Source organism: Nothobranchius furzeri, chromosome 1 (genome assembly GCF_043380555.1).
Source record: "Nothobranchius furzeri strain GRZ-AD chromosome 1, NfurGRZ-RIMD1, whole genome shotgun sequence".
NCBI classification, from domain to species: Eukaryota; Metazoa; Chordata; class Actinopteri; order Cyprinodontiformes; family Nothobranchiidae; genus Nothobranchius; species Nothobranchius furzeri.
Genome location: NC_091741.1, coordinates 41,663,069 through 41,689,087, shown reverse-complemented (window position 1 = coordinate 41,689,087; position 26,019 = coordinate 41,663,069). Strand labels below are relative to the sequence as shown.

The 26,019-nt window shown below is 40.5% G+C and overlaps 1 protein-coding gene across 1 annotated transcript; it reads left to right on the top strand.

The window, feature by feature from the left end:
* Positions 1–216: 216 nt before the first annotated feature.
* Positions 217–22,767, top strand: mtpn (myotrophin). The gene is made up of 4 exons (XM_015960894.3): positions 217–559; positions 5,104–5,217; positions 5,763–5,846; positions 22,309–22,767. Exons 1-4 carry the CDS (start codon positions 488–490, stop codon positions 22,393–22,395), a joined length of 357 nt encoding a protein of 118 aa, XP_015816380.1. The 5' UTR covers positions 217–487; the 3' UTR covers positions 22,396–22,767.
* The last annotated feature ends 3,252 nt before the right edge of the window (positions 22,768–26,019 follow it).

Here is a 26,019-nt window from a genome sequence, read left to right as displayed (position 1 = left end):
TATGATATATGACACAATTCTACAAGCATTTGATCATTTTTTTACTAGGTTTACGCATTTATATTTTAATAAGGTTTTTATTTTTTTATCATGAACCAGACAACATTAACGCTTTGTAAAATGTGACACAATAGTCTTAAATGAAGGTGAAACTTCCTCTTTAACATCCACACCCAAACGCATCATCAAATTGACCGTTAACTTCCGGGTGATGCTAGTCTGGAGTCGGAAACGCTTCTGGCATGCAGAAAGGCGGATCTCCTTTCCCACTTTGTCTTTCTGAACTTCCATAGAACCAGTTTTTACTTGTAAATTTATGCCGCGTTGCCACACCTAAAAGGAGAAAAAGAGTTGTTGAGCCTTTTTCCTAAACGTTTCTCGATTCAGTCGGTCTTTTCGGTTGCGAGAAGGAGATTTTACTCAGGCTTAGCTCGCTAACTTTGAACGCTCTGGTGTAACTTGACAACAGCAGGAAACAAGCAAGAATATGGAAGATAAAGAATTAATATGGGCATTGAAGACCGGGGATTTGGACGAGATTAAACCCAAACTGACACGGGTAAGAAAACGTACAATAATCTAACAGGTGGCGATTTAGCAGATATAATTGAACGCTTGTTTGTGTCCTTGCTAACTAGCTAACAGCGCCTACGAAACTGGAGTAATTTTGAGGAACCAGAATAAACAAGGAATTGCAGCGAGCTGGAGTAACAGTTGTTTGTGGACATTTACAGAAATGAATGACTTTTTCCAATTGCATAAAAGCTCTATGACAAGCCATATGATTGTTACCTTAGCGTAGTTAGCTAAATGTCACTGTACTCCAAAAGTGAGTTTTAGACGGTGAGCAAATGTTTAGTTGTATTGCCTATCAATAATTTATCGTAATATATATGTATATATATTTTTGATAAACGACGCGTTTCACGTGTGCATGTTGTTCAACTCGGCTAGCTTAAAACAACCTGTTGGTTAGCTAGCAAACACTAGTTTTCATGTATAGGTGCCCTTTTTTGCGATAACCAGTGCCCGCAACAACATAATAATAAATTCAGATTGTACATTTTTTAGAGAAGATTTATCAAAGTACTCGGAATAAAGGGCTAACTAAATGTGTGATTTGTGTGTAGCCGGAAGCTAGCTCTCTGACAAGCCAGACAGGCCCAGGACCTAGCAGGTGGGTGGAGGTTTCAGATGTCGCCTTATTAGAGATGTGACTCAGTAAAATCTTTGAAAGGTTGGTGATAAAGTGTTGCCATACGTTTATAGATAAAGGGAAAACTATTCAACAAAACTGTGGTCTGCTTTTAATTGTAATTATTTGAATAATGTCACCAGAATATTTCATTGTGTTGTACTGGACCACACTGATCACTGACACAAGCTTATTTTAAATTCTACTGGTTGTATTCGAGGTTCTTAATAGTGCTTGAAAGTCTTTAAGATCCTAATTTTTTTAAGCGGTCTAATATAGGTTTTGAACGTGAGTCAGATTTTCATAAAGTGCTTAAAATACTTGAAGTTGCAACTGAATTAATCTTGGCATACATTTCATTATAATTGAAAGCATGACTAAAACACATTTGAAAAGTCAAAACTCCTTATTTGTTTAGCCTTATTGTGTGTTTGTACTGTTCATTTAGGTTTAAATCAGAGTAAGATGGTAGAATATCCTGAAAACACCTTGAAAGTGCTTGAATTTCATCTTTGTGTATAAACTGTCTATTAGCAAGTGAGAAATAAGGACAAACTTAACAAAGTTAGCACCTTTGAAATGGCCAAAAACTTACCACCAACCACATGGCCATTGGTGTTCCTATTTGTGGATAAAAAAATTAAAATAACAGAAGAAGCTGATAAGAAAAGGATGTTTGTCGCAATGCCAAACGTTTTTTTAACCACAAGAAACCTGAAGGTCTAATTGACCCAAATTTTTTTAAATTTTAAATTGAAGAAAACTGGCTATTAATCTGTAAAAATAATGAAGCATTGTGTAGTGACTATGAATCCTATTTAAAACAAGCAAATTGGTCAGACGTCCTTGTACAGTAATGTTACATTTCCAAAGGAAATGATCAAATATATATATATATATATATATATATATATATATATATATATATATATATATATATATATATATATATTATTAGGGCTGGATGATAATTCAATACTTCAGTATATCTATCGATAGACATGTGGCACAATAGAAAAAAAATGGGTTGATAAAACTTTGATGAAACGGTTATCTTTTTTCATTATAACCTATCAGGTAGCAGCATACTACACTCACTACTTACTAGGGCTGGGGGTAAACGATTAATTTTAAAACGATTATTCAGACGATTGTTTTATTGAATAGTCGACTATTCTAATGACGATTTACACAATTAAATTTCTATTGCATGGTTAATAAAAACCAAAAAATCTCACATTCCTCAAAAAAATTGATAAATTGTTACTGCAAGAGAATAAACACTACAGGCCTTCCATTGTGTATAACACTGCTTTTATTGTGTTGTTTTTGGTTATGTTCTGGTGACGTGTAGAACTTAAGCGTGCAGGCTGCTGCCTGAGAGAACTTGGGAGTGTCTCCATGCTGCTTTGTTTTGGTCACTTATGTGCGTGAGGTGAGTGGTGTCCTGGGAAGTTTGGCTCGTGTGCAAAAAGGAAGGGACAATAACACGGGAATTTAAAAGTTTAAATGATGATCAGGTTTATTTACAACAACAACAAACATAATCTTTCCATCCACAGGCTGGGAATAATAAAACTAATTCTGCCTGTGGGGAATTAAAACAAAAGTACAAATAACTAAGGATGTCCCACTGGGCAAAGTTTACAGGGTTCTGGACCAAAATAAGGATCTCCAAAGGTCCAAACTCTAAACTGGGTGGTTAACTGGGTTGGAAATAAAATGGCTAGGGCTGAATGTGAAATGCTTTTTGTCCAATTTTTAAGATATCTTTCAACAACTATCGATATCAATCAATATTTAAAAAAATGTTATGGAAATACTTTTTTTCTATATTGTCCAGCCCGTGTGTGTGTGTGTGTGTGTGTGTGTGTGTGTGTGTGTGTGTGTGTGTGTGTGTGTGTGTGTGTGTGTGTGTGTGTGTGTGTGTGTGTGTGTGTGTGTGTGTGTGTGTGTGTGTGTGTGTGTGTGTGTGTGTGTGTGTGTGTGTGTGTGTGTGTTAGGGCTGAACTAGCTGTAGGGTTATTTAACCTATAGGATTTTATGATTGTTGATCTGAAATAACACAAAGGAGCTGTTGATTCAAATATTCAGAAAAGCTTAAGTTTTACTAAATGAAATGGATATTTATGTTTTTTTTCCAGATCATTTATTGAACTATTCATAAGTACATGTGTGCAGTTGTGTTGTGGAAGTCATTGTTTTTATGAACATCTCTGAGCAGAATTAGGTTTCTGGTTCATAAAACATTAGTGAGTGTGAAGGGATTTTAGTTTATGAGCATAATAATAATAATTTAGACTATTCATCATTGAAGGCATTTCCAGCTTCTTGAATATGTGTATATAATACACGATTGTAAAATTTGTGGGGGGTTTCTAACTCGTAAGCCTTGTAATGATCCACACCAGTCCAGCTATATGTGCTGGCAGCACGCTGTTTTGTCTTTTAACTGTGAAAATGACATTGTTGAAATTCTACCTGGCGTTCCAGCCGTGGCCATTGACAGAAACATTTAAACATGATTAGAAGAGGTTGATATTCATGATCCATCACTGCTAATGGATTCTGTGGGATTGGTTATAAAATGAAGATTCGTGTTCATTATGTTGAAGTTGACCTTCAGTAGAGGTGGTAATAAAGGTGAGTGGGTGGCAGTGGTGCCTTGTGTATTATGATGTGGTACTCGATTGGTTGGTAATCACAGAAGAGGCTTTGAGGAACATGGTTCTATGTTATTCAAATCCAGGAATTAAGGACGTTTTAATTGGAATAAAGATTATTTTCCTCACATTTTCAATGTGTGCATTGAAACAGATAATTATTCAAATCATGCTTTTTAAATACATCAAACATTCCTAAATGAAAACGTTTGGCCTAGAGCAAATGCTATTGGTAAACAATCATCTAACACTTTCAGAGCTAAGAAGACATTTGTATTTTGGACTTCAATAGTCAGAAGCAAAACAGGAAACTATTTAAAATGCTGGATGTTTTTCATTTGCTGTTAGTCTAGTCTCAAATCAAGTGCTTTCGTATGAATGGTCTTGTAGAACAGAGGGGTGTTACAGAAAGCAAGTTAGAACATCGGAGCTTTCCTGATAAATCCCTGCTTGACAAAGCGCTCCCTTCCCTCCGGGTTTCGCTGGCTCCAGGAACGATTCTCAGGTGGATTCAATCCCCTACAATTCAAGCGAGAAGCGGCAGTCAAGACTCATGCGCGTCTATAGGCAGCCCTGTTAATCGATGCTAGATAGATCAGAATGGAAGGAAAGGACAGCCTTGTTTTTGTCACAGAGGAAGAATTAATAATTGATGCCTATGAGGTCTACAAACATATCAGAACTAAAATGGAGACTGCTAGTTGCTTGATTAAAGCTGTGCGGCTATTTAGTTAAAACGCTCAGCATTCACGTGTTTCCATGGAAACGCTGAAAGTTCGCCAAACTTCAGCAAGCCTAGCTGCTAGCCTGACATGGAGCAGGTTTGTTCTCCAGCATGTGTTCCCATGGCGACTGGGAGTGGTTTCAGGCTAGCCATGGTCAAAAAACTAGTTTGGAGCAGTTAAACAGGGATTTTCTAAAGAAATCCCGGTTTTTGGGATTAGCTTGGTTTCTGGAACAGCCTTCTGCTCATTTAGGTTTAATTATTTATTTATTTATTAGACTGTGATTGTTCTTTTGCCTTCTTTGGTTCCTGAGAAGTCACCTGACTTAGGGTTGTAAGAGGGAAAAGTTGTCGGGTCTGTTTTGTCTGTAGGAAAATAAGCAACAGAACAGAACCTGCATGTAACTTAAAATAAATGTTTGTGTCGACAGTGAGGATTGCTATTTCAGTGCGGCAGTCTATTGCTTGCTTGTGACAGGACAAATTTTGTTGATTTCAAACGTACGCTTTCTCTTTTCCAGCCTGAAGATGTAAATCGGACCCTGGACAGTGGAAGAAAGCCCCTTCACTTCGCTGCAGACTTTGGTCATCTGGAAGTGGTGGAGTACCTCATTTCTAAGGGAGCAGATGTCAATGTGAGAAATAAAACAGCCACTACTACCTCAGCGTTTGTTTTTAAATAACTGCTTGTTTCCACTTCCTGTCCTGATGTGTGCTCATTGTCAGCATGCTTGAGTTTACGCCAGCTTTAGGTGCTTGACTTCAAACTGACTGTTTTTCCTGTTCAGCCAGCAGTTCTTTACGCTGACCTAGTGGTGGACTGGTAGATTAATCTGTTCATCTAAAACATTTTGTTTTTGTTTTTAGGGGTGCTGATAATACATTCAGATGTAAAAGACTATCATTAGTTTCAGCCGTTTGCCTCAGTAACATCTATTTGAGTCAGTCACACGTTTAAAGTTTTAGAACGTTAACTTGGATGTTCAAGGCTAAAATGTTAGCATTCGTCACATTCCACCACTGAAACAGCTGATTAACAATGGTGTTGAAGAGCACAAAATTCTGTCTGAGAGATAAAACTTTTTCACTGTTGGGGTTTGAATCAGGCTGCTGATGAATAAAGGAAAACTTCAGCAGATGTTGTTTTTCTTTAAACCTCTCTGACCTGTTCTCTCCACAGGCTCCAGACAAGCACGGGCTCACTCCACTGATCTGTGCCTGTTATGAGAATCACAGCCAATGTGTCAAGATGCTGTTAGAAAAGGTTGGTATCTTATTCGTGCATGCATCTGTAAACCGCGCCTTTCACTCATCGGTGCTTGTTGATGTGTCGAATGCCACAGCCTGAGTGCTGATGAGGTACGTCGATAGACAAAAGGCCCTTCAGCACTGTGCTGTGGAGGCTGTGCTGGAATGTTCACACAGAGCATCACATACTATGCTGCTGCTCGTTTTGTCCACTTGTATCATTCATAGCTGCTGTTTGCCCCATCTAAAATGCTCTGTTCCAACCGGGCCCTCCTCAGTCATTTACAACGGTCTGAAATCCTGCACTAGTCAGATGAAATCTGTCACTTTTATGCTGAAGTTGGTGAGAGTTGGGTGCAGCTAGCATTTGCTTTTATTACAGTTGAATGTCAAATTTATCCTGCATCATTCTGTCATGGAAACAGATTCATACACTTTTTGCTCTGGTAAAATGGTCCCAGTGTGTTGTGTCCAAACTTTATTGTAGGAAGCCTCTGCTTCCTCTTACCTAAATGTTTGACTCAAACTTAAATGAGTCAGATATTGACCTGTTTTCACCACCTGTATGTGGTTTGATTTTTGTGTGAGCTTGACTGCCCTGTATATGATAACTGTAACACCTTTAAAAAGGGTATCTGCAGGTCCTTAAAAAGTCTTAAGTCTTAAATTTGGTTTTCCAAATTTAAGGCCCTAAAAATCCTTAAAAAATTTCAAATAATCCTTAAATACAGTTTCCAAAGGACTTAAATTACCAAAGGCCCAACAAACAAGATTCTTTTATTTCTATAAAATTTTCGTGAATTTCTAGTTGGTGTTAGTGTTCATGATGTTGGCGTAAGCGGAACCGTTCACATTCAGTTTGTTGTGAAAGGGGGCTATATTAAATGAGCACATTAGCTGATTAAGCTAGTGGGAGCTTGCGCCATGGGGAAGTGCAAGTTTAATGGTAACTAGATGGCTAATCCCACGTCCGCGACGTGATTGGCACCAGTTCCAGGTAATAGCTGGAAATTATAGCTTAAATTTATTTTTAAAATTAGCTTAAATTTGGTCAAAGTGGCCTTAAAAAAGGTCTTAAAAAGTCTTAAATTTGGCTCCCTTAAACCTGCAGATACCCTGTTTAAAGGGGCTAGATCATGCAATTTTAAACCTTTGAGAGCAAAGGTTGGCCCAATATATGATAAAATATTACCGTTGGCACTATTGAGATGACATTTTATCTTAAATATGGGTTATGTTCTTCAGCCTGAATTTATACCTGGAAATGAAACCGTTTCAGTGACACTCCGTCCATGTCCGCTCCAACAAATCTCTCCTACAACAGCGTCTTAGCCAAATCTGCTGATGTATTGGCCTTGGTAGTCTAGCAGTTGAAGCATCTTGCCTTTCATCTCATTTTGCCATGTCCTGACGCAGGTTCAGCTCCTGCTGTCGGCAGTAATTTATGCAGGCAGCTGAAGCAGATTTCATGTTTTTACATTTTAGTTTTATTATTTTTCTGCAAAATATTTTGTTCCTTAAGATTTTTGAATTTGGTCATTTCCAAGCTGCATTTTAGCTGATTTACTCCACTGACCTCACTTGGACTCACACTGGCTAAATAAACAAAGAAAGTAAAATAAATAATTGAAATAAAATAACAGATTTGTTCTAGAGACCCGCTGATATATTACATTTTTTCAATATCTGGCAAAATTATTTTCAAAGACAGATAAAAGTAAAAAGTCAAAGAATTCTGGGACCTGTGTGGTCAACTGCCACCACTACTAGAATAAAGAAAGGACCCGAAGGACCCTGACACACGCTCACCCCCAAATTCCACTACCTCCGCTCCGCTCCGGCACGAACTCCGCAGCAAAATCGGTCCCGTTGTAGTCAATCAGAGCAATTCCACTACTGCGGCCGTGCTGCGGCAGTGCGGCGCAGTGCGCCGCCCTCTGTTCCGGCGTCCGGCAAAAATAGAATCGATCCTATTTTCGCCAGACGCCGGAGCACCTCCGCAGTCAATGGACAGGAATCACAACCGCCCAACAGGAAAGGGAGCAAGCATAACTTCCGTTTTTCACAATAAATCGATAAACAAAAAGCGTTTTTTGTTTCATATGCACAAGTTTAACAACTTTTAACAACTATCAATGGCGGCTGAACTTTAAATGCACAAAAGTAAGCCATAAATACAGTTCCCACTATCAAAGTACTCACCCTTTGTTGATCCAAACACTGCTGATCTCTCAACACAAATGATGGGCAGATTAAACAGTTCATTTCGATGTTTCTCCCACACAACGGGTGTTTGGATCTAACTTCAACGTTTATTGCTCGGACTGTATCGCAAGATCTCGAAAATCCTGCGCATGCTTGTTTGCGCACCTCAGGTCTCCGCACCGGAGCGGAGCCGTTGTAGAGCGGGTACCAGTAAAAACTGAGTTCGGAAGCGAGCGGCTGCGGAAGGCGGGGGCGGAGCGGAGGTAGTGGAATTTGGGGGTTAAATGTGTTTAATTTATATTGCACACAGTGAGTGCTCCGTTGTCTTTCACAATCAATGTGCTGCTAAACAAATATATATCGGCCTTAATCGGCTTTAGATATCGGCCATCGGCAACAAAATTCTTAAAAAATCCGTATCGGCATTGGCCTTAAATCTGTACAGTCGGCATTTCTGTCTTTTTTCTGATTGGTTTTTTTTTTTAGCTGGCTGTTTTCGCTGCCTGTCAGTAACCAGACTCTTTCTCTATGCAGAATTAGAGGATGAGTCTGGCAGGCCAGGCTACAAAATCACATGATAAAAAGCTCCAAAGAGTGATTTTTTTCATTATATGGACACTTTTAAGGACCACAATAGCAACTCTTCCTTTAAAACTGCTAAAAGGCTTGTATTTATATAATACCGTCTAGAGACTTACAACCTCTTAAGGTGCTTTACAACTCACCAGTCATTCACACACTGGTGGTGATGAGCTACATCGTAGCCACTGCTGCTCTTGGGCACACTGACGGAGGCGAGACTGCCGTCTATCGGCACGACCGGCTCCTCCGACCGCCAGCAGCAGGCAAGGAGGGTGAAGTGTGTTACCCAAGGAGACGCCGACTGAGACAGACTGAGCAAGGCTTAAACCTGCAACCCTCCAGTTATGGAGTGGGCACGTAACTCTAAAACCATTTCCCTGTAGAGAAAACCTTAAAAAAAAGCATAACATCTCTGTGTCCTTTAGTTTAATTAAAGATACCTGCTGTAGTAGTGTGGAACGAGGCTTTCGTGCAAGAACTCCAAATTTGTAAAACATCTGTAGAAAAAGTTAGCCGCATTCAGGTTTAATGTTTAGTTAATGGAGAAAGTTTATCTTCATTGTGTCACAGGAACTTGCAATGTGAAAGGCTGCATGATGTCGTGTAAAGCGCTTCACACAAGGGATGCTTTGTATTGTTTATGAGGGAGCGATGGAAAGAGACACTGGGGGAAGGGAACAGCAGCATTTTCCCCAGTCTGGGTTTACAAAAGGACCTCCACAATGTTTAATAGGAGCAGCATCTTAATTTCTGCAGGAGTAACAGACATCTGATTGGGGCTTTTATCATTCGAGTTGCTGTACTGTGGAACAGTCACATTTTTCCTTTTGCTGAATCATTTGTCGTTCAGTCACGGTTATCTGTAGGCTCAGTTTTAGCTGCACGTCTAAACAGTTACCTGGAATGAGGAAGTCATAAATTATATATGAAAAGTAGTGGTGTTGGGTTAGAGACTGTTCCATGCTGTTTTCCCCCAATCATTCAGCTCTCATAACCCCTTCATTTTTTCTTTGTTACAAATGGTGCCACATGTCTCAGTCCTGATATTAACAAACCAGCAAAGTCTCAGCAACTCAAAAATAAAACTAAAGGGAAACAATAAACATAACAACTGTGTTATGGCTTTATGTGTTGTGAAGGTTGTTGGCATCCTAGGGTTGATGTGTTCATGTTATATACAGCCGCTGGTCATAAAATTAGAATATCATGACAAATTGATTATTTTCAGTAATTCCACTCACAAAGTGAAACTTGTATATTAGTAATTCATCACACACAGACTGATATATTTCAAAAGTTTCCTTTAATTTTGATGATTATAACTGACAACTAATAATATTAGAATATTGTGAAATGGTTCAATTTTGAAGATCCCTGTTAAACTCTAATCAGCTAATTCACTCAAAACACCTGCAAAAGCCTTTAAATGGTCTCTCAGTCTAGTTCTGTAGTCTACACAATCAAGGGGAAAACTGCTGACTTGACAATTGTCCAAAAGACGACCACTGACACCATGCACGAGGAGGGCAAGACACAAAAGGTCACTCCTAAAAAGGTATAGCCTGGCAAGCCAGACAAAATAAATGTATTGTTTTGTAACTTGTAACAAGTTTTGAAACTGTAAATTTATTTTTGTAGCATGCAATTCTCATTTTGTAACAGGCAACTTTTGTTTTGTAACACATAACTTTTGGTACTCGACATGAAACTTTCATTTTGTAACTTGCAGAAAAAAAATCAATGTACAAGTTTCAAATCACAAATCTTAAAACACATCTCAGTCTACAGTTCCAAAACTCAAGTCTGCAGGTACAAAACATTTGTCCCAATTCTAGATTCCTTCCGAAATAACCAATGACGGGCTTCGTCTGACGAACCAGTCATGAGTCTTGGATTCCTGTCCAGTCGTAGCAAGAGGGCATAGGTCTGTTGTACTACTCACAACCAAACTTGCTTACATTTTTACTCTTTACCCGTAAATCAAAAACTATGTTTTATGGAACCTGATATTAGCCAAGAATAATCTTGTCCAGGTTTGAGATGTGTGTTTTGAAAGTTGTGGTTTGAAACTTGTACATTGAATTTTTTTTTGCAAGTTACAAAATTAAAGTTACATTTTACAAAACGTGAATTACATGCTACAAAAAATGTTACAGGTACAAAAGATGTTACAAGTTACAAAACTTGGTACAATGTACTTGAAATATTGTCTGAATCCTCGTTCCATATACTCACCACAACGGATGTTGGCAAATGAGGCAGTCCGCTGTTGAAAAAGGCGAAAAAAATACATCCTTTTTTCTAAAGAACTCATCGATCTACTCCTGATTCTAATGAAGCCCAAGGACAAATTTTTCAAGACACTTTTCTTTTGTTTCGTGGGTTTGGGAAAGGCATTCGACTGCATCCCTCTGGGGGCCCTCTGAGGGGTATTCCAGAAGTATGCGTTACCAGGCCCTTTCATGCAGGCTGTTGGGTCCCTGTATGATCAGTGCCAGAGCTTAGTCCACATTGCCGGCAGCAAGTCAGACTTGTTCCCAGTGAGAGTTGGACAACACAAATGTATTAATATATATATAAATCGTATACACACTTTCTAAAAAAAAATTTGAACAAGATATTAATTGCAGCTTTTCCGAGATGGTGCTTCAAATAAATTCGTCTTCGTCTTCCTCCGCTTATCCGGGTCCGGGTCGCGGGGGCAGCATCCCAATTAGGGAGCTCCAGGCCGTCCTCTCCCCGGCCTTGTCCACCAGCTCCTCCGGCAGGACCCCAAGGCGTTCCCAGACCAGATTGGAGATGTAACCTCTCCAACGTGTCCTGGGTCGACCCGGGGGCCTTCTGCCGGCAGGACATGCCCGAAACACCTCCCCGGGGAGGCGTCCAGGAGGCATCCTGACCAGATGCCCAAACCACCTCAACTGGCTCCTTTTGATCCGGAGGAGCAGCGGTTCTACTCTGAGTCCCTCCCGAATGTCCGAGCTCCTCACCCTATCTCTAAGGCTGAGCCCGGCCACCCTACGGAGGAAACTCATTTCGGCCGCTTGTATCCGCGATCTCGTTCTTTCGGTCATTACCCAAAGCTCATGACCATAGGTGAGGATTGGGACGTAGATCGACCGGTAAATCGAGAGCCTGGCTTTCTGGCTCAGCTCCCTCTTCCCCACGACAGATCGGCTCAGCGTCCGCATCACTGCAGACGCTGAACCAATCCGCCTGTCGACAGGCTTCAAATAAATTAATTTATAAAACCAAAGTTATTTCTCTAATTTTTAATTTAAAGTATAAAACCTTTAAAAGACCCTTAAATAGAGTTGCCTATTATCCTGTTTTGTGTTTCTGTAACAAGAGATAAAGGTTTTACTGTTGACATCAGGTCAGGGTTAGAATTAACAAATGTGGCTTAGACAAATAACACCTAAGGCGTAGGTATAAATGGCCTGTATTTGTATAGCACCTTCTATGGTTCTACAACCTTCCAAGGCACTTCCCAACAGTCATCCACCCATCCATTTACACACACATTCACATGCTGGTGGTGATGAGCTACAATATAACCACAGCTGCCCTGGGGCACACTGACAGGCGAGGCCTGCCGTACATTGTTGAATTGTGATCAGCAGAAGCTTTTCCGGTTCGCGCCTCACTTTCTTTGATTTCATTTCATTTATGTATAAAGCCCCTTCTGCGACCAATGCAGACACCCAAGGTGCTGAACACAACACAATAAAAACATCAAACCGTCAGAATAAAATATAACAATCGTAAAACCAGCATAAAATCAATTAAAAGAGGAGAGTAAAAGCAAAAAATAAAACCCAGAAAAATATTAAGAGGTCGGGGTAAAATTTGCTAAACCTGAAAAGCCTTGACAAAAAAATGGGTCTTAAGGCGAGTCTTAAAAACCCCCAATGAGGGTGACTGACACACCACCAAAGGCAACTGGTTCCAAAGTGCAGGTGCCAACACAGAGAACACACGGTCCCCTGTGACCTGCACTTAGTGCGTGGAACAATCAACAGCTCCCTGCCGGCTGAGCGAAGTGCCCGCGAGGGGGCATGCCTATGCAAAAGGTTTCCAAGATATGCTGGAGCAGTTCCGTGTAAGGCCCTGTATGCCAGCACCAAGATCTTGAATTTTGCCCTGTATTGTACAAGCAGCCAATGAAGGGATGCCAACACAGGGGTGACATGTTCCCTGCGCCTAGTGCCTGTCACAAACCTAGCGGCTGAGTTTTGAACTAACTGCAAGCGTGCTACCGCACCCTGACTAAGGCCGGCATACAGTGCATTGCAGTAATCGAGCCTTGAAAGAACAAAAGCGTGTGTGACAGTCTCTAGATGTACTCTGGACAGCAGGGGCTTAATTCTGGCTAGTCGGCGTAAGTTAAAAAAACACGATCGCACAACCTGGTTGATTTACAGCAGCGGCCCAAAACGATCTCCTAGCACATGATGTTCTGCTCCCTGATCACGTGACATGTAACGTATGTGGATGAAGATCGGCTTTAGAGCTGAAATGTTTGTTCTCACTGTGCGGCGGCTCGTTCCAATTCCCACACAGTAAAAAAAATGTAAATGACGACTTTAGTCATCATTGGCAGTGAATGAGTTAATAGTCAAACCTGTTAATTGCTACAACCCTACTGCCATGTGGAGCTTAAAGTCTGAAAACCCTGCTTAATTTCCTGCACTTAATTATTTTAATCACATAACCAACAAAAACTAAATATATATAAAAAGAAAATTTGAATGAGCATCAGCAATTTAAGAATTGCATACACCAACAAAGTAACATTTTGGAGTTATAATGAATTTTTTTTTTACTCTAGAAAATCTCCCATTTCTTTAAATGAACACAACCAGCCACTAGGGGCTAGACCACTTGCTTCAGATGGCCAGTTTCTACATTTCATTCCTGCATCTAGTTCTTTTGTCTATGAGTCAGATTGGGACGTCATATCAGCATGCATAATGTTTTCACAATCACTCCTTGAGATTTTTATTTTGAGAGGCACTTTTAAAAATCCTTTCTTTTTCACCTCAAAGTGGATATTTTTCCTATTTGAATCGGGTATAGTTTTAAACCTTGGCCCCTGTCATGGATAAAGCTTTTTAGTTGTTTTTTGGATCGCTGTATAACGTGAAGTTTCATCTGAGATTGGCAAGCTTTGCAAGAACCATCTCTGCTTTGTAAATCAGCATCTCTTAAGTAGATTGTTAAGTCAATATCAGCATGAGAGTTGAGACAGGCTGGGATAAATGGGGATAACGCTGGGTGAAAGGATTTAAGTAAACCCTCAGGATTTCTTGCTTTGTTGTTTTTTATATGCGTCTCTGCTAACCACGGAAAAGCTTCATCGTCCAGAAGCAACTAAAAGCTAAGCTGTCACCACTGGGATCAGATCTTAGTCTATATAACCCCGCCTGCTCTGAAGAAATGAGACTATTAGACGGTCCCAGAGCTGCGTCATTGGCTGTGCTTCTGTATGTCCACTCTACACCTGTGGCGCTACAGCCTCAATGATGCTGGGGATAAAAAGAAGCCACTGAGAATACTGGACTATGACTATTGGGCTGGCAAACAAAAAAGCTTAGTTGGCGCATCATGTTTGTTCACACCCACCTCCCCCAGCTGCACAGTTAGTTGTGAATTATATCTTGCCATTATTTACTTATTTTTACCCAAAGATGCCAGACCTGTAATATACGTACTCTCTCCTGCCGGCAGAGGCTACCAAGCTAAGTTTTGGCCTCAATTGAAAAAGCACACACCCTCAGACAAATACACACTCCTCAATGGACTGGTGTTCCACAGTGAATGTCTTGTTTCTTTTTAGTTTGTTTCTTTTCTGTGTTGTTTCTAAAACTCATAGTTTTAAAATTAAGAGAGCCAAGGAAATGTTGTCATTCAACATAAATCTGGTGTAACACAAACAAATGTCTAAACTCTAGTTACACATGTTTCACTAACCAAGAGTCAACAATTTGCTGAAATTGGAAACCAAACAGGGCCATACAAAGAAGACTGAGTATTATTTGTCCCTCATTCTCCTGAACCATGTTTGCGTGTTGGGTTATGTCTAGTTTATGCATCTGCGTTGGTGTGGACACATGCAACGCCATTATCTGCCCGTGCGAGGGCTCTCCAGCTGGCTCGCAAGGACGAACTGAGTCGAGCCAACTTTTCCACACCGCCATTGCACCCTCAAAAACAAATTGAGCAGAAGGAGTCACCACTCATCTGGGTGAGGTGCTGTATCAAAAGTAGAATTCAGAAAGATAAGAATCCGCACACTTCGAACTGCGATGTAAGAGCTTTATTTGTCGGGCTTTCGGTCAGAGACCTTCATCAGGACAACTCCTGATGAAGGTCTCTGACCGAAAGCTCAACAAATAAAGCTCTTACATCGCAGTTCGAAGTGTGCGGATTCTTATATTTTTGAACCCTCAAAAACAAAGAAAGCCGGAGATGTCTAGTGGCAGACGCAAAGCAACTTGAAGAATACCTTGTGGAAAAACTGAACATTGAGACGGTGACTGGAGGAGTGAAAAGATATGCAGCAAGCATTTTATTCGAGGACAGAAACGATGGGAAACATGGGTTTAGAGGTGGCGAGAGCATGAAGAGGTGGAGGAGAATGAGGGATACATTTGTCCCCGTCAAAAACACAATATGAACACAATAGTAAATGCACCACCTTGGACCGAATACATAACGGGATACCCCAGAACAGTGCTACGCCCTTTGTTGTCCTGGTGGGAAATTGCTTGTCTGTCAATGCATGTGCGTCTCTCCCTCGTGGAGCGAAAGCAGAAGCATAAACTAGGCTTTAGTTTTAAGTATTTGTTCATTCATTCATTGAAACCTGGGTTTGGTCCAGCTCCAAAACTAAAGATGTATCTAAGCTATAGCCAGGCTAACACACCACTCCAGTAAATATATTGATTTTCTTTTTCTTTTTTTTTTGCTGGATGTTCTAAAGGGCAATTGTTTGAGAGTTGATTCAAATAACTCCTGACAGAAGTGCTTAGCTAATATTTAGTCATACTTGGTAGACTATTCAATTCCATTCACTGGAGACTTAATGAAAACTTAATGGACGCTTTGGTAGTACAGTGTCATCAAGTTACTGACCCACTGCTGCTTAGTGTGGCTCCATAACCCAGGATCATGATGCATCTGAGTTTGACTGCAAGCACCTTGGGACTCTATTTTTATTCATTAGGCAGTGTCTCAGGGGGCCACCGGCTTCTCTTTGACTGGTCAGTGAGGTGTTCATAAGGGGTCGTTACTCAAGCTGAGAAAAGCTCATTACTGTAAGTGGTGGCAAGAGTGTATGTCTGAGCTGGGAGGCCTTTTGGGATGGCACGGTGCATCTCACAGGAGTAGCCCACATAAGTTATGTTCCTGGTCTCCACAATCCTGTTTTCAGGTGGCACGTACAGGCAGTGGAACACTCGTTATTACGTTGTTTTGAGTCTAATGCAATAGTGTACAATGGGAATACACAGGGGCCACACACAGACAGCCTGTTAGATACTCAGCAAGTGAAGTATTGATAGTGGATGGTGCTAAAGTCAAGTTCTATGGTGCCTTCAAACACAATGAGGTCCGAGTTGGTTACTAGGTATCATTTTAAATCAGCTACTAATGACTTCCCCAGAGCTGGAAAATGGGAAGGAAGAAAATAAAGCTTCCTCCTATCTTCACATCCTCCTTTTTACTCACCGGAGTACAGAGCTCAATGATTGGTGACTGAGTACCTGATATGAAGCAGCTATTGGAGAGGCTTACACATACAGCAAACACCTTATCACAATGTTTACCGTGGTTCAGAGGCTCTTTCTAAAAGTTGGATGAAGCTACGGCTTACATCAGCAGAGCACTCTAAAACATTATCAAAGAAACTGTAATCTGGTTTTCACCCAGGAATCATTCCTGTCTCATGCAAGATGAATTGCACCATGGTAACCCTCTGTGTATTTGCAGGTAAAGAAAAAATCGAAAGGTAATAATTTTCTCGTAGAAAATTTCAGAGCTTGAAACTAAACGATCCATAACAGAAAATGACACCCCTGCTTTGCTCCTGGTTTTTTGTATTTGAATCTGTGCAGTATACCCGAATCATTGGGTAATTTTATGTTTGCCCTGAGCAGAAAACTTGTTAAAACCCAATTTGTGAAACTTCTTCCAACATTTCTTGAAAATATGTTATAAAACTTTCATTTTGTTTAAGAAAACTTGACAAATCAAGCTTGTGGTCATCAAGATTGTATCTAATAGCAAAAAAATCCATGTAAACTCTGGGTGTAATGTAGATATAATGACTTGTCTTTCATTTCTGCAGATGAATATATCACCTTGCACCATTTCATGCTGAAACAAGAGCTTATGGCTACTTTGTTTTCCTACATAAATTATTGATAGACTTCAGATTTAACTCCCAAAAATTAGCTTACCTTTAATAATTTTAGTTAACTTATAAACACTTTGCCGTAATGTCTTTGGTGTGTTCTTACTGTGTTTAGTTTCTAATTCCATTTTTGGTTCTTTTTAAAACACAGGAAAGGTTTATTTTATTTTATTTTTTTTTACCTTGCTAACATTTCGTTTGATGACTGCAAAACATCCTCAGAGCTGACGCTGATGGTGGCGTCATTTCCTACGTTTATCCGCGGGTAGCAGAGGACGTTGTCGCCCTCTGCTGTCTGCTGTCCGCTCTCCAATGATGCATTCCCATTTACGATCCAAAGAGTAAACCCCATCGTCCCTGTTCATGGTCCCTCATCCACGTCTCCTTATCTCGAATGCTTCCTTTATCCATCTTTTGTATTTCTGTTCGGTGTTTATGATCCTTGTGTTGTCCCAGTCCATTATGTGGTTTTCTCTTGTGCAGTGATCTGTTACGGCTGACTTCTTTATTGTGCTTTCTGCTTCTTCTTTTGCTGCTCTTGTGTGTTTTCGACTTGCCTCTTTCTCGCACTCCTTTCTATGTTCTATTGTTCGTGTGTTGAGTTGGCGTCCGGTTTCTCCTATGTATGTTTTATTGCAGAGTTTGCATGGGATTTCGTAAACGACTCCACATTTAAGTCCAGCTGGTATCTTGTCTTTTGGGTGTACTAGTCTGTTTCTAACTGTTGTGTATGGTTTTGTTGGTGTGTTTATGTTGTATTTTTTCATTGTTGCTCTTGTTTTTTCTGTTATGCCTTTGATGTATGGTAGGGTTATCACTGGTTTTGGTTCTTGTCTTTCTGGGTTTCTGGTTCTTTGCTTAGGTTGTTCTTTTCTTTCTGTTGTTTGTTGTTTTGCTTCATTCATCGACCATGTCTGGTATCTGCAGGTCTTTTTAGTAAGTCACATGTTCTATCCCTAATGTCACTAGATTTATGAACCCATTTAAACTGGTCTCCCTGCCATTTCAACTATCTTCAATACAAGTTTATTTATAAAGCGCCAAGTGAGGACAAGAGACATCTCAAAGCACTTAACAAAGTAAACATTCCAATATAGTTCCGTTCATTAAGCCAATCAGAAAAAAGTTTCCTATATAAGGAGTCACTGACTAGTGTCAGTGACAGCAATCCTCTTACTAAGCAAACATTTGGCGACCGTGGAGAGGAAAATTCCCTTTTAACAGGAAAAACCCTACAGAGGATCCTGGCTCAGTACAGGTGCTGGCCAGTAAATTAGAATATCATCAAAAGGTTGAAAATATTTCAGTAATTCCATTCAAAACGTGAAACTTGTACATTATATTCATGCAATGCACACAGACCAATGTATTTCCAATGTTCATTACATTTAAATTTGATATTCATAAGTGACAACTAATGAAAACTCCAAATTTGGTATCTCAAAAAATTAGAATATTCTGAAAAGGCTGAATATAGAAGACACCTGCTGCCACTCTAATCAGCTGATTTACTCAAAACACCAGCAAAGGCCTTTAAAAGGTCCCTCAGTCTTGTTTTGAAGGCACCACAATCATGGGGAAGACTTCTGACTTAACAGCTGTCCAAAAGACAATCATTGACACCTTGCACAAGGAGGGCAAGACACAAAAGGTGATTGCTAAAGAAGCTGGCTGTTCGCAGAGCTCTGTGTCCAAGCACATTAACAGACAGGCGAAGGGACGGAAAAAATGTGGTAGAAAAAAGTGTACAAGCTCTAGGGATAACCGCACCCTGCAGAGAATTGTGACGACAAACCCATTCAAAAATGTGGGGGAGATCCACAAAGAGTGGACTGCAGCTGGAGTCAGCGCTTCAAGAACCACCACGAGGAGACTCATGAAAGACATGGGATTCAGGTGTCGCATTCCGTGTGTCAAGCCACTCTTGAACATGAAACAGCGCAAGAAGCGTCTCGCCTGGGCCAAGGACAAAAAGGACTGGACTGATGCTGAGTGGTCCAAAGTTATGTTTTCTGATGAAAGCAAGTTCTGCATTTCCTTTGGAAATCAAGGACCCAGAGTCTGGAGGAAGAGCGGAGAAGCACAGAATCCACGTTGCATGAGGTCCAGTGTAAAGTTTCCACCGTCAGTGATGGTGTGGGGTGCCATGTCATCTGCCGGTGTTGGCCCACTCTGTTTCCTGAGGTCCAGGGTCAATGCAGCCGTCTACCAGGAAGTTTTAGAGCACTTCATGCTTCCTGCTGCTGACCAACTTTATGGGGATGCAGACTTCACCTTTCAACAGGACTTGGCACCTGCACACAGTGCCAAAACCACCAGCACCTGGTTCAAGGACCATGGTATCCCTGTCCTTGATTGGCCAGCAAACTCGCCTGACCTTAACCCCATAGAAAATCTATGGGGTATTGTGAAGCGGAGGATGCAATACGCTAGACCCAACAATGCAGAGGAGCTGAAGACGACTATCAGAGCAACCTGGGCTCTCATAACACCTGAGCAGTGCCACAGACTGATCGAGTCCATGCCACGCCGCATTACTGCAGTTATTGAGGCAAAAGGAGCCCCGACTAAGTATTGAGTGCTATACATGCACATTCTTTTCATGTTCATTCTTTTCAGTTGGCCAACATTAGAGAAACAAACATTTTTTCATTGGCCTTTAGAATATTCTAATTTTCTGAGATACCAGATTTGATGTTTTCATTGGTTGTCACCTATAAATATCAAAATTAAACGTAATAAACATCGGAAATACATTGGTCTGTGTGCATTGCATGAATATAATGTACAAGTTTCACGTTTTGAATGGAATTACTGAAATATTTTCAACCTTTTGATGATATTCTAATTTACTGGCCAGCACCTGTATAAGCAGCCCTCCACCTCAACTCACTGGGGATCGAGAAGACAGAACAGACACACACACGCACGCACACACACCTACAGAACATATATACCAAGTAATGTGTCTATAGTTACATTGTGATTTCTTAGTAAATATTCATTTGGTGAGAGATGAACTTTATTGTATTTATCCTAGTGAATCTATAATTAAACAGGTAAACTAGTAGTAGCACATCCAATGTCAAGGAAAGTCAAATGTTATTATCAGGAGAGGGAGAATGTTTAAGTGGTTAGCAGCAGTGTTCAAGCCGATGGCCCCCTCCATGAGGCCACCACAGCTCAGCAGAACATCATTGTAGCTTCTTCTGGGGAGAAAAACACTTTGAGAAAAAAATAAAGTCAACAGCTGAAATTGCAGGAAATAATACAGTTAAAGAGCAGATTGTAGAAGAAAGTAGTAGAGTGTGAAAAGTGGTCAGTGTATCCTCCAGCAGTCTAAGCCTATAGCAGCATAACTACAGAGCTAACTCTGGATAAACTAGCCTTTTAGATGGAGGCATGTTGGAGGCAGGGCAAGGGAGAGCCGTCTTTACCGACTGTACACTCCACCTCCCTCTACTCCCCCACTTATCCAGATTTAGGCTAACGTCAGATTTTAACCATAGGCCCTATCAAATAAAAATGTTTTAAGTCGAGTCTTAAAAGTAGACAAGTTGTCTGCCTCACGGACTAAAGCTGATCAGAACTCTCTAGAACTTGTTTTGATCCTTTGATTGTAGCATTTGAGTTAGAAAATACAGAAATTGTTATACTAATCTAAAGACCAAATTCTGTGGCTAAGATGCTAGGAAGAACATTGGCACAAATGTCACATGTCGCAGTGACCCAACCTTATCCAATACCTCTCATCAGAGAGTACGTACCAGATTTATGGGATTCCAATTGCAATCGTACATCTTCCTGTAATTTATGGTCTTCAACAGTTGCAGTCCAGTGATTTAATGGCTTTTTCTATACATAAGTTAACAGCTTACATGAACAGATGGAGAAGAGAAAATATCCTTCTTCTCACAACACTTTTTTTTTCTTTTTTCCTTTTTTTAAGTTTCTCAACATATTAGAATTGGTCTGTTTAAAAGATAAAAGAATAAACGGCTCATCAGAGTTGTCAGACTTTATGTGCTGCATCACAAGTCCCAGTCTAACATAAGTGGTGACAGGTGCACACTTACTAGAAATGTGAGACATGTTGCGTATTGACAAGTCTCTTTAACGTTGTCTTTCGTCTCCCTACCAATTAGAGATGCAGATCTGACAGGTTACTCAGCCCTGGTAAGTCTGTCTCCCTCAGGATACACTCTGTTGCACTTTAGCTTGGAGTTTGCACTCGGCACCAACATTGGTCACAATGTTGTCGCTGTCCTGCTTCTCCACGCAACAAGAAGTTTTCTCTGCCTTGGTTCTCTAAGCCTTATGCTAAGAGGCTGACGTTGGCAGCTCAACAAAGAACATCAATCTACCACGTACCCATCCAAACACCCGTCACCTATTAAATCACTACAAGTGCATTCAACACGTTGGCGATCTCATTCCTTTTTTTTTTTTGTTTTGTTTTTTGTTTTGTTTTGTTTTCATGGGTGGGGGAGAAGTTTACTATCCTCAGTAATCCAAATAGTTGTGTCCACCACGCTTTACTCTTTCAGATTGGTTGTGTTAATCCTCAGAGCTTAAATAGATTCTGCTGCTGGCTTCTTTGACTGCTTTTGCATGTGTTGTCTGGATTAAGATGAGCAGACAGACAAGTCCTCAGTGACTGAGTCAGAGAAAAGTGAATGTGAAGGTTTGTTTTGGCTGGCTTTGTGAAATACCCTCAGAGCTGCTCTGAAATAGCCAGTGGCCATTTACCAGAGATCTGAACAGAGTAGGATAGACAAGGATGGCTGCTACGTTTATCAACAATTAAGGACTTCCTGTCACCTGTTATTAACAGGTTTCTGTCAACACCATAGACTTGGGACTCCTCCAGGAGACCTGATAGTAACAGGCGCAAAATAATTAGTGGAAAATCTCCAAGTTTCTTTTCTGATCAAACTGTTTTCGATCCATATCATGAATGAAGTTGTTTAAGAATTAGCACAGCTAAGTTGAGTCAAGATGTGAAGAAAACTCTTGCAGACAGTTCGTTTTATGTCACTAATTCATGTGTAACATTATGGCCACTGGGCTCCAAGTCATTGTATAGAACTTTTTTTATGTGGGAAGAGAAACAAAGTACTTTAAAATGTAGTACCTGTTCTCATTCAGAACATGAGTGTTTTGTTCAGAGGACTACAGAGCCTCCATGAGCCGCACAGTAACCTGTGACCAGATGTGAGAGGGACTTGGTGCACTTATTAAGCATATTTAATATTCATGTCCTTCACCTCCGCAGGGAGCTGACAAAAACACAAAAGGACCGGACGGCAAAACTCCCTTAGAAGCTGCTGAGAGTGACGCCATCAAAGCTCTGCTTAAGTGAGAGACCACAGTATCGGAGGTGGCTGGACAGGTGGATGAACAGGCATACAGATGGATGCAGTGGTCCCCCGACAGAAGATGGACTCACCCCCTTTGCCCTCATCAACCTCTCTGTCTTAACACTGCGTAGGTCTGTTTGTTGGAGGGTCATTTAGTCTTTCTGGTGATTTTCTGTTGGTTTGTTTTTCTTTTTCTTTTTTCCCCCCAAGTATTTGGGAAAGTATGTTTTCTTCTTTTGACCTCTGCTAGCCAAAGGACACATTAGGTCTCCCTTAGGGACCAAATACTGGGGGAGTCGGTAGAACCTGGTTCCTATAACACTGTTCAGACTAGAAATCAGACTCTAACTTAATCGCAGGTTTGGCGTTTTAAACACACACCTTAAATTTCATCTATTATAAAGTGTTACAAATTTAATCAGTACTAGATTAATAGTGTGTTAATATTTATTAAATTTTAGTACAAGTACTGTAAGGCCGGGGCTCAGTCTCATGAGCTGTAATAGCACTCCGCTGAACTAGATGCATTCACCAATAATGTTTCTTTATACAAACAATCAGGCTTTTTTTAAACAGTTCCTGAAATCCTATTCATCCTTTCAGATGTTGTGTTTATAACGATGAGGTCAGATCCTTCCCTCTCTTTGAACCGTCGGCCTAGCATCACTCATATCAATTAATGACACGTTCTACATTATTCATAGATTTAAGAGCTTGTGTATTCTTTGACCAATCACCATGCTGGTTAACTAGAGAGACTTGAATGTTGCAGTTTTAAAATGTTCAATCTATTTTAAAATATTGCTAGTAGCACATAATAGAACTAGACCTTGTAGAAACGTTTCTTCATCCAGTTTTCTGAGCAACAAAGTATTTTTTTCTGTTGCAGCGTCCTTTTCAGATTAGCTAGTGATTGGCTCAAGGAGCTATGAATTTTGGGTAAACGGGGGTTTGAGTTGATAGTTGATCACGAGGGTTGTTTATCTCTCCTTGCCTTGGATTTTGTTCGAATTCCTGCCTTTTTTGCTGCATGTCGAACTGCCTCTGCTTTTATGCGCTGAAACAGTTACTGTACTCTCAGTTGCTTTTGAATCACTAAGATGTAACGGACAAAAAGATGCTTTCTGAATTTGTTGTGACAAAAGTCTGTAAAAACAATTAAAAACATAAAACGTTTCCTGTCTTGTTATTTTTTCAGATTCCACGTGATTTTGTACTTGGCTCGTTTAACTGATCATTAGTTTAATTTTACATCAGATCCGGCTGCTTAACTTTTCTTGACATTCTAGATTTTATGTGTTGCCAAGGTACAAGTTCTCACGTCTGCATTAGTGAACTATTACCCATCATCGCCTTGACGAGAGTCAACAAAGCTCATGAGAAGCAGATTATTATTGGATTATGATGTAGTTACCTTAGTTTATAATCTTCAAAGTAGCTGCCTGGACCAGTTAACAACGGCTCTGACCCTAATTATCAGAGTATATGACAGAATCACGTAAATTTAGACTATTAGTGGGAGTTAAAACCGGCTTTATAACTCAGGAAGTCCGTTGAATAACCTCTAAGGAAAACAAAGACAAAAGTTGATTGTAAACCTGCCAATGGATTATCTGTTATAAAAGACTTTGTAATCTGATTTGTCAGAACAGGAACATTCTGCTGCTTGGCTAATTTTACCTTTGTCCCTCTTGCAGCCTTGAGCGATTTCTAATCCATGTTTGTGAACTTTTACAATTCTCGTTCTTTTTTTAAATCCCTTACCAACTCTAATCTTTCATGTCACATCGTTGTTGCCCCAAGCCGTTCTATTGGTTTAGGCTCCCGCAAGATGTGTCTACAAGGGGCAGATGTAGCAGTCATATCAATAGGTAGCATTATTTTATGTGAGCAGCAATTTACTGATTTACGTCATCTTTAATAAAAGACAAACGAACGATCAAACATTCCCTATTTCTAACTGCGATGTCCCTAAAATCTCTAGATATTCTTGTATTGATGCGCTTGATTAACATACAAAATTGATCTTTGAGGTCGTACTGATCGTTGCATTTGCTTTTGTTACTTTAATGCAAACTAAGTCAAACAGCCAAATGTACCTGTCTTAAAATGATTTTTGCATGAACAAATATTTTAAAAATTAGGATTTAATTAAAGGTCTAGCCCTGGGGTGCTCAATCCTGGTTCTGGGGGGCCGGTATCCAGCATGTTTTAGTTGTTTCCCTGCGCTGACACACCTGATTCAGTGGCTGAATCACTGGTTCAGCTGCTCAAGAAGCTCTGCAGAAGGCAGTTAAAGGGATACTAAGCAGTTTTGGCTTGCCTTTAACACCCTCTAGTGTCCATTAGTGAAACCAAATGTGAAACTTACAGTGCTCAGCAAAAATAAGTACACCCCACTACATTTGTCAGAAAAGCTTTAGTTTCCTTTCAGAATGAATATTTTCTGTAAGATACCATACTACTAAATACTCCAACAAATGTGGGCTAGTGATTGCAAAACCATTCGAGCCCATGTTGCAAAAATGAGTATACCCAATTATAGTCCTAGGATAAAAGCCACACTTAAGACTATAAAATTCCAATTAACAGGCCACAGGTGTGTCTAATGGTTCATTTAAGAGGTGTCCAGCAGACAGGTGACTATAAGGGCATTACTAACAAAGAAAAGCCCTTTCTATTTCATGCTGTCAGCAATGGCTCCATATATAAGAGAAATGTAACAAAATTTGTGGACGGACAACATTTATTTGCACAAAAAAGGTGAGGGTTACAGGATCAGCAAAGCTTCACATATGAGTCAAAATGCTGTAGCAAAAGTCATCCAAAAATGTAAGAAAGATGGAAGTGCAACCATCCACAGATGTCCAGGCCGTCCATGGAAGAAAGCATCTCGACAGAAGCGTCTTCTGATGAGATGGGTTAAAGAAAATCACCATGCAAGTTCACAGCAGTAAGCTAAAGCTGTAGAAAGCCAAACTGGAGTGACCATTTCCCATGACACCATACAGCGCACACTGCAGAGGAATGGCGTGCATGGGTAACATCCATGAAGGAAGCCTCTCCTAAAGCCCATGCACAAAAAAAGCACACCTAGGATTTGCTAGGGCCCATGCTGAAAGAGATGAAGACTGCTGGGACTATATTGACGCTCTTATTGTGTTCTCCTTATGTAAAGTTACGCATAAGTAGGGTGATTGTAGGCAGGATTTAAAAGGACGTGTGTGTACAAGTGCAGGAGGCTGGTGTTACCAGCAGGAGCTGGTCGGTGTGTAATAAAAGGAAGAGAAGTACCACTGCGTTTTTGTCAATTTATTGACAAACAGAATATGGTGTCTGGAGTTGGATCTCCTTACTCAGTGAGTCCAGTTTGGGTGTCGGAGACCAGCACCGATCTTATCATGGAGAGCTTGAGGCAGCCAAAAGGTCTGAAGCTCGTGGGCAACGTGGACAGCAACTGGTGGTGTTTCAAGCAGTGGTTCGCGCTGTAAATGGCAGCCGTAGGAATGGATTCCAAGCCGGATGTCCCAAAGACTGCTTTGCTGTTAACGGTAGCGGGTCCTCAAGCCATCAAAGTCTTCAACATGTTTGAGTTAGACGAGGATTGAGATCACAGCAAGTATGTC

Bases quoted from the DNA above. Each gene is read 5' to 3' on its own strand.
- mtpn (XM_015960894.3), top strand. From the start codon at position 488: ATGGAAGATAAAGAATTAATATGGGCATTGAAGACCGGGGATTTGGAC. The intron at 560-5,103 runs GTAAGAAAACGT...TCTCTTTTCCAG, and splicing joins TTAAACCCAAACTGACACGG to CCTGAAGATGTAAATCGGAC. The intron at 5,218-5,762 runs GTGAGAAATAAA...TTCTCTCCACAG, and splicing joins CTAAGGGAGCAGATGTCAAT to GCTCCAGACAAGCACGGGCT.